The sequence below is a fragment of the Tympanuchus pallidicinctus genome, unplaced genomic scaffold (assembly GCF_026119805.1).
Source record: "Tympanuchus pallidicinctus isolate F22 unplaced genomic scaffold, pur_lepc_1.0 scaffold19, whole genome shotgun sequence".
Classification (NCBI taxonomy): domain Eukaryota; kingdom Metazoa; phylum Chordata; class Aves; order Galliformes; family Phasianidae; genus Tympanuchus; species Tympanuchus pallidicinctus.
Window position 1 is genome coordinate 1,520,606 of NW_026294710.1, and position 8,463 is coordinate 1,529,068.

Consider the following 8,463-nt stretch of genomic DNA (forward strand, 5'->3'; position numbering starts at 1 on the left):
TAAACCAGGCTGCCCAGGGCCCCATCCAACCTGGCCTTGAACACCTCCAGGGACGGGGCATCCACAACCGCTCTGGGCGTCCGGTTCCACCATCTCACCACTCTGTCTGTAAAGAAGAATCCAACCTGACGTCCCATCTTCAACTCAACACCACTTCCCCTTGGCCTGACCTTAGCTACACCATCAAAGAGTTGACTCCCCTCCTGTTTGGAGGCTCCCTTCATGGACTGGAAGGCTGCAATGAGGTCACCGCGCAGCCTTCCCTTCTCCAGGCCAAACAAGGAGATCTAGAGTGAAGTGTAGAGGGGCAAAACCATCAATAAAGCCTCCTCCTTTAAACATCTCCAGAATGCCTGTGACAGTGTCATTGCGTCTTTTTATGCCGGCTCTCTTTATGCCGGTGGAGGGAGAAAGAATTGTGAGAGGGCATCAGAGCGTCGCACGATGCTTTACTTGATGCCAAAGGAAATCCAGCGTCTCTTTGGACTTATCTGGATCGCAAGCTTATCCGCTGTTGAGCTGCCACAGTCCCCCTGTTCACGCCAGCCAGCTTTTGGCCTGGCGGGCCTCAAGGGCCAGCCGCCTTTAAACCTCGCAGGGCCCTCCCGGCCAGCCGGATGGCCATCTTTTGGCCTGGCAGCGTCCGCTGGGCCGGCTGGCCAGCCTTTGGCCCGGCAGGGCCCTCCCAAGCTGCTGGCTGGCAGTTGGCCATGCTGGGACCCTGGCTTTTGGCCTAGTATGACCTCCTGGCCAGCTGGGAGACTCCTGCATGGCAGGGCTACCCGGGACAGTCAGCCTGACATCTTTTGGCCTGGCAGGGCCCCCCTGTCCGGCCAGCCGGCTTTGTGGAGGCAGGGATCCACAGGCCGGCCGGCCCGCCGCCTTTTGGCTTGGCAGGATCCCCCCAGCTGGCTGGGAATCTTCTGGCCTGGCAAAGCTAGACGGGTCAGTTGGCAGGACAGCTTTTGGCCAGGCAGGGCTCCCCACTTTGGCTGGCCTGCCAGATGTTGGCCTGGCAGGGCACCCGGCCAGCCGGGATGCTGCCGGCCAGGCAGGATCACCCAGGCCAGCCGGCAACCCAACTTTGAACCCTGCAGGGTGCCCTGCCCGGCCAGCAGGCTTTAACCCAGCGTTCCCTCCCCTCCCCCCCGCTGCCCCTCGAGCCCCACTCGGGCTTCAGGCCCTGTGCCCTCCCTCCCCCCCACCCCCTCATTCCAGGGTATTTTACTGCCTTCGCCCCACCCCCTCCACGGGTGGCCCACAGCCCCCCGAGTCCCTCGCTCTGACCCCCGGGGAATTCTGGGTGTCAGAGAGGAGGGGCGGGGGAGGGGAGATGAATGTAGGGGACTGAATGGCAAGACTTGTGGGGGGTCGGGAAAGGGGACACAAGGGATCGGAGTGGGGGACCGAGGAAGGAACAGGGGGGAGGGGGTCGGACAGGGGACCCTGGGAATCAGAATGGGGAACAGGGGCAGACGCTGACGGAGGAACCGAGGGGGCGGGTGGAAGAGGACTCCATCACTGAGAATGGGGGAGTTGGAGGTGGGGGACGGGGGGAGAGTTTGCTGGGGAAATTGCTGAGGCCTGCAGTGCAGGAGAAGAGCCCAGAACTGGGACAAAGGTCGGCGAGGTAGACGACTGACCTCATCCCAAACGACCACCGAATGGGGAGGAAGAGGTCGAGCCTTCATCCAATGGAAGCTACTGCGCGTGCCCTGGGGAGGGGGGACAGTATGTAAATGAATTCCCGGGAAAGTACTGACTATGTCAGTGGGTCTTGGGTAATACTACCAAATAGGTATGGCCTGGCTAAGGAATGGATCGAGACCCCACTCTGTGCTGTGCAAGCTAGGAGGAGCCATCCCCCTGGCACCCGGCGTGTGGCGCAGCGCTGAGACAAAACGTATCTGCTCTTCTAACCTTACGTGGGCTAGAGAGTTTGATTCCGCACATCAGGGGCACCCCGCTGATGGCGGCGGTCCTGCCTGGGCGGTGGGCTGACTCCTTGGGACAGCCGATCAGAAACCGAGACTGTTCCATAAGGACGGGCTCTGTGAAAGCCAAGGGGCAGGCAGGCACGGGTGCTGGCCGTTGCGACCCGGTACCTTCGTGCACGGACCGAGGTCAGGGCATACTGATCGTAATAAAAGTCAGTTAACCCGGACAGCGTTTGCCAGGGTGGTGAGAGCAGCCCGATGATTCTTGAGAACCGGTCAGCTTGTGAGCCTGAGATTTGGGTTCCTCTATGCCATGGTGGAACTTTACTGCAGTACGTGGATGCCACAGTAACAAAGGAGGACGGTGTGCAATGGACTGAGTTTGCTGAATTTCTTGATTTAAATGGCTATCGAGTTTCTCAACAGAAAGCACCACTGATCCAAGAGCGGGAAGCAATTTGCTGAACAGCCAGAACACCAACGGAGGGCTGCCTCCAAGCCAGCAGCGTGCGACTGCACGGAGACTCTGTGCCAGCTGGTCAGAGCTCCAGGAGGAACCGCTGGGCGACGCTGAGGATTCCCGGGTTCATGGACGGAAGCAGTTTGGTGAGACAAGGAAACTGTAAGGCAGCACATGCAGTAACTGCTGCTGACAAGGTACATGACACCAAGCCATTACCTGCGGGGACTTCCACTCAGAAGGCTGAAATAACTGCCTTGACAAGAACCTTCACTCTGTGGACAGATGCTAAAAGTGCTTTTGGGGTATGGACTCCGCACCAGATACCCCAGGGAGACCAGTTCAACCCAGAGAGCCCGCAAGTGCCTTGCGCCGTCCTGACACCCTCCTCAAGCCTTCAGAACCTGTACAGACAACTGGAGAGCTGTCAGGAGTGCACTGAAAGAGGAAGAGCCCAAAGTACATTTAACGAGTCTATTTATTTATGGATGTTTTCTGCGCTATTGCAGGCAAATTCAGGCAGCACGCTGCAGTCAGCATTCATCCAAGGCGTCTCCTAAGGAGGTTTGCTCTTCCACTGTGTGGACAAACTTCCTTATGGACATTACGTAACATCTTTCACACCTACAGCCTCAAAACAAAGAAACAATAATATATACAATATATATGATATGTATATATACAATATATACAACACATACAATAAATAAAACAACAAAAACCCCCATCTATTTTGACTTGCACACTGCCAGGTACCCCCCAGACTGTCCCTGTACGGATTAGCCATGACGTCCCTCAATCTCTGCACTGAATGATCCATACTAGGTTGTGATAACTCTCTTTTGTTTAAATCTCTTCTTTGACGGTGATCACCACAGGATTTTCCATGCCCCCTAAAAAAACGTCTGCTCTCTTCCCATCAGCAATAGACCGTGAGGTCAAACACTGGGCAAACAGAGATCTCTGCTGGCTGAGCGTAAACTTCCGACTAATTACTGAGCTTCTGACCCTCACTCCACACTTGGTCCTTGCTTCTGGGCATCTGCCTGTCCTCCCTTGCGCAGAGATAAGCTCGGAAGGAGGACAGAGGGGAGCATCTCGATGCCTGCCTGTCACACCCCAACCTTCTCCCGGAGTCAGACAGTCCGGCCTCGTGTAGAGGCCCCGGCTTCTCTGATGCTTGTTCAATCTGTTTTCTTCTGCTGGCAGCTGGCAGCTGCTTATCCTAACAGAACAACCCTGCAAGATGTTTGCTAATCCCTACCACGATTCCCACATTGCTTGGAACATTCAACAGCTATTGCAGGATTGCAGGAAAGACTTAGTCCCATAATTCAGCAATTCTGTTTCTAAAACATGCAAAACTGAGCTGCTTCCTGACAACAGGTCATCCACGTTCCGGGCAGAGCACTTTGGAACAGTGCTCGTTTCCGTATCGCCTGCTTGAAGATCAACGCAGGCAACGGCCGCTGAAGGAGAACGAGTCCTAGCCCACTGAGAGCAAAGGAGGGAAGAGAGAGAAAGCAGAGAGGGCTCAGCACTCCCAGCCGGGCCGGGCAGCCGCTGCCGGTGCCCGCGTCACAATGGGCAGCGGCCAGCACCGGCCACGCTGTCATCGCGTCGCCGTGGCGACGTTTGTGACACGGGCACCCGGAGGGGTATAAAAGGCGGAGCGCGGCGGTGGGTCCCGCATCCTGAAGGAGCATCTGGCAGAGAGCAGACGCATCTGAAGGATGAGCTCCGGCATGGCTGGCGCCAAGGAGGAGCGAGCCGCCGGCACCAGGCGGAACGGCAGGAGCGAGGTCGGCCCCGCAGCGGGGCGCGCCTCCAGTCCGACATGCAGCGACACCAAAGGTACGCGGGGCCACGGCCGGCACAGGAGCGGTGCTGCAGCCGCCCCCGGCACGGAGGCGACCCTTTCCATCTGCCGCCTCGCTCCCGCCTGGCAGCGGTGGCGGTGCCGGGAAGCGGCAGATGCAGAGTGTGACCTGCTTTTCCTTTGCCCTCCAGAGCGAGTCGCCGTCTGGGAAGCGGTGGCCGCCTACGTACGGGAGCAGCTCCTGGTGCAGAAGGTGTGTTGGCCGTCGGGTTCCTCCTGCCCCTGTGCGGCTCAGCCTGGACTTGCTCTGAGTCTTCCCCTCGGCACAAAGCAGGAGACTCCCCCCACGTTTCTCTCCTGGGCATCCCACGGGCTTCCTGCAAATGCGCGATCACTCGTGCTGGGTCCTGTCGCATCTCAGGGCTGATCCCGGTCTCTGGAAGCCTCTGGATCCCATGGGGCTGCTTCTGCCCTGCAGCCTGCTGTGCTGCATCTGGGAGGGCGAGGGGAAGGAGAGGACCGTGCAGCCCCCTTTCCCAAAGCCATGCCCAGTGCCCTGGCTCGTGCCTCTGAACGGCGGGAGAGGGCTCCTGAGCTCTGTCCCTACGTCGGACCCCCCCCGGCTCTTCCTCCGGCCGTCCCATAACCCTTCCGCCCTTCCTTTCTCTTCCACTTGCAGGGGGTCTGGATTCCCACCTTCGGCACCTTTGACACCGTCCCCAAAGACGTCCGGACTGAGGAAGGGACCGTGACTCTGCAGTGGCCCGTGTTTAACCTGGCTTCAAACCTCACAGCCACGCACCACCTCAAGCCCCACAAGGAGTCCCTGCCAGGTAGGAGGGGGGATTAAACTTTTGCTGGCTTCGTGGACAGGGCAAACGGCCACCGCCTCCATCCTCAAAAGCAAACCTCCCCCTCTGAGGAGCCCGTCCAAACATGGGGCCGTTCTGGCTGATGTCCACCAGAAGCACTTCTAGGGAAGCACCTGTGGAAAACCAACCCTATCATCAACTCTGTCCCTTGCATTTTTCAGTCCTTAGGAAGGTGGAGCCCATGAAATACAGCGAGGTGGCCGCAGCTGCCTCTCTCAACTGGGAGACACTCAGGAGGGGCATCCAAAGCACCATGTCCCTGCTCTCCGGCTGCCTGCAGAATGGGGAGAACGTTGCCATTGTCCTAAAGGACGTCGGCGTGCTCCACATTGACGGGCTCACCTTTGAAATGAAATACTTCTTTGACTTCCTGGAGAAGCTGTCAGGGAAAGAGAAATTCAGAAGAGCTGTTTTCAAGGTGAGCTGCAGTTTCTCCGTGGCCCAGGCACTGCCGTGACCCTTGCTGTGCCCGCTGTGCCTCAGCCGTGACCAGGACGTCCCACATCCTCCCCGTTTCTCCCCTGCAGGCCCCCTGGCTGCTGGACGTGGTGGTGTCCCGGGTGGCACCGGTGGCCTCCCTGGCGCTCTCCGGCTGCGTTGTGGTCTTTCCCCTGTGAGTATGTTGGTGGCTGTAGCTGCTGCTTGACGCAGCTGCTCAGCTCTCGTTCCGTAGCGCTTGTTCCTTGTGTCCGTGACTGTCCTGCCCGTGAGCGTGTGTCACAGAATCACCGAATGATTTGGGCTGGAAGGAACCCCGAAAGGGCACCTCGTCCCACTCCCCCGCAGGGAACAGGGACACCTACCCCCAGAGGAGGTTGCTCTGAGCCTGCTCCAGCCCCACCTTGAAAGCCCGTCCGGGCACCCACCACCTCTCTGGGCAAGATGCTCCGCTGCCTCGCCGCCCTTCTGTCAAAAACCTCTGCCTTATATCCCACCTAAATCTTCCCTCCTGCCGTTTGAAACTGTTTCCCCTTCACCTATCCCGACCGACCCTGCAAAAGGCTTTCAAAAGTAGTGTGCTTAATGCAGCATGAAAATGTGCCTGTGAGCAGACAATCAGAGAGAGCAACAAGGATTGCTGGAGCGCTGCGTCACACCGCTCGCTGTCTTCTCCTGTTGTGCAGGTTTCAAATGGAGTTTGCACCCAAACCACCACCCGCAGTATACCGCAGGTCCTCAGGAAGCCACTCTAGTCGGGAGACACCAACGAAAGAAGGCACTTTGCCACCTCTGGACCAGGGCAAGAAAGGTAAAGCAGCTGCCGGTTCCTTCCCGTGGCACGGGCAACATACTTGAGGTGGGAAATCCCCTGCTGACCATCAGCCACGGTCTCTGACTTGTGTCAGAGCTTCACGCCGGCTCAGCACGGCCTCTTCCCATGAGGAATTGTTGGCCTCTCCCTAACTAAGGCGCTGGGTGCGACGTGCCCTCATCCCTGGCTTTGTTGGGAGGATGTGCGGATCTTAGGCCCTGCCCTCCCCCAGCGCAAGGATACGGTCCCCAAAAGTCACCCTGCCACCTCATCATCACCACCCAGCTCCTCTTTCCCAAAGCCAACGCCACTAATGCAGTCCCAAAACAGAGCTGAATGGCAGAGAGGAGGAGTGGGGCCAGGGATGCTGTCAGGGAGGGCCCGAGGGCGGTGCAGATGGCAGCAGCGGGGGGAGCAGAGCGGCCCTCTCGGCTGTTCTGGGAACAGGCCTGAGCGCCCCTGGTGAGTGAGCCAAAGGGTTGACGGTGAATCTCCTCTGCCTTCCCCATTGCAGTGAGATTTGCTGGCCAACCAACCTTCATCAAACGGTTGAGCGCAGACAGCGCTGATGGAGAAGAATTCAGACGGGTCAGGAGCTTACTGCGGAAGGAGAGCTCCAGGTTCAGGTGAGGCTGAGGGCCCCGGGCTGCCACGTGCACGGGGGTGACCCAACGAGAGCCCATTCCCTAGCCCCAAAGGGTCCCTGTTTGTGGCCGCCCAACAGTGCCGAACGCGGCACCCGCCGTGCTGGGATGCCAGCAGCCCCCCAGCTCACAGGGCTGCCCCTCTGCGCATCTCAGGAGCCACGGGGCAGCCGGTGAGCAGTCTGTGGGCAGGGCTGCGTTGCAGCCAAGGCTCCTGGCTCAGGCTTGCAGCATGCAGCCCCGAAGCCAACAGCCACTCACGCGGACCCCTCCCGCTCTGTCCTTCCAGTGTGCTGCCAGCGATCCGGACAGTGCCTGAAGCCCAAGAGCAGCCGGTGACCTGCCAGCTGCAGGGGAAGGCAGGCACATCAAGCCAACAAGACCTGCGCCCAGCACCGCGAACCAAACGTGTCAGCTTCCTTGATGAGCAACAGGGGGCTGAACAAGACCAGCACGAGGGTGCGGCGCAAACACTGCAGGCAGCCAAGGCCTCACCCCGTCGCATGTCCTTGAGGCCAAGACCGCCTTCCAGAAGAGGTTCCGAATCTTCCTCAAGGGCTGAGTCTGCGGAGCCTCAAGGCAGACCGTCCAGGCTCCCTCGGGCATGCGACTCCGTGAAACTCCTCAGGAAGAGGGCAAGGAAGATCATGCGAGTGCAGAAAGCACTCAAGCAGATGACACCATCACCACTGCGTGGTCAGTCCAGCCTGCCTGAGGAGTCTGGCATGCAGCGACCTGGATTGCTGCCACCCATCAAAGAAGAAACGGGGTCTCCCGAGTGTCAGCCTCCGAGCACCCCAACCCCACCCCGCAGGAAGGACACACCCTACCCACACTGGTTCAGGCCTGGGGTGCACACGACCGACAGACTGGAGGCTGCAAGACAGAGGCAGGAATCCCATCGGCATCACCGCTCGTAGTAAACCAGGCTGCCCAGGGCCCCATCCAACCTGGCCTTGAACACCTCCAGGGACGGGGCATCCACAACCGCTCTGGGCGTCCGGTTCCACCATCTCACCACTCTGTCTGTAAAGAAGAATCCAACCTGACGTCCCATCTTCAACTCAACACCACTTCCCCTTGGCCTGACCTTAGCTACACCATCAAAGAGTTGACTCCCCTCCTGTTTGGAGGCTCCCTTCATGGACTGGAAGGCTGCAATGAGGTCACCGCGCAGCCTTCCCTTCTCCAGGCCAAACAAGGAGATCTAGAGTGAAGTGTAGAGGGGCAAAACCATCAATAAAGCCTCCTCCTTTAAACATCTCCAGAATGCCTGTGACAGTGTCATTGCGTCTTTTTATGCCGGCTCTCTTTATGCCGGTGGAGGGAGAAAGAATTGTGAGAGGGCATCAGAGCGTCGCACGATGCTTTACTTGATGCCAAAGGAAATCCAGCGTCTCTTTGGACTTATCTGGATCGCAAGCTTATCCGCTGTTGAGCTGCCACAGTCCCCCTGTTCACGCCCAGATTTAAGGGGAA

At 58.7% G+C, this 8,463-nt stretch overlaps 1 protein-coding gene across 1 annotated transcript; it reads left to right on the forward strand.

Annotated features, from left to right (window-relative positions):
• The first annotated feature begins 3,332 nt into the window (after window positions 1–3,332).
• LOC128079489 (coiled-coil domain-containing protein 81-like) lies at window positions 3,333–7,904 on the forward strand. The gene is made up of 8 exons (XM_052680758.1): window positions 3,333–4,251; window positions 4,408–4,469; window positions 4,896–5,049; window positions 5,250–5,506; window positions 5,616–5,701; window positions 6,213–6,337; window positions 6,855–6,966; window positions 7,274–7,904. The coding sequence occupies exons 1-8, from the start codon at window positions 4,131–4,133 to the stop codon at window positions 7,902–7,904; spliced, it is 1,548 nt and encodes a 515-aa protein (XP_052536718.1). The 5' UTR covers window positions 3,333–4,130.
• Window positions 7,905–8,463: the final 559 nt, after the last annotated feature.

Excerpts from the sequence above, each read along its gene's own strand:
- LOC128079489 (XM_052680758.1), top strand. The coding sequence starts at position 4,131 with ATGAGCTCCGGCATGGCTGGCGCCAAGGAGGAGCGAGCCGCCGGCACC. Across the intron at positions 5,507-5,615 it reads TCAGAAGAGCTGTTTTCAAG|GCCCCCTGGCTGCTGGACGT; the intron begins GTGAGCTGCAGT and ends TCTCCCCTGCAG. Across the intron at positions 6,967-7,273 it reads AAGGAGAGCTCCAGGTTCAG|TGTGCTGCCAGCGATCCGGA; the intron begins GTGAGGCTGAGG and ends CTGTCCTTCCAG.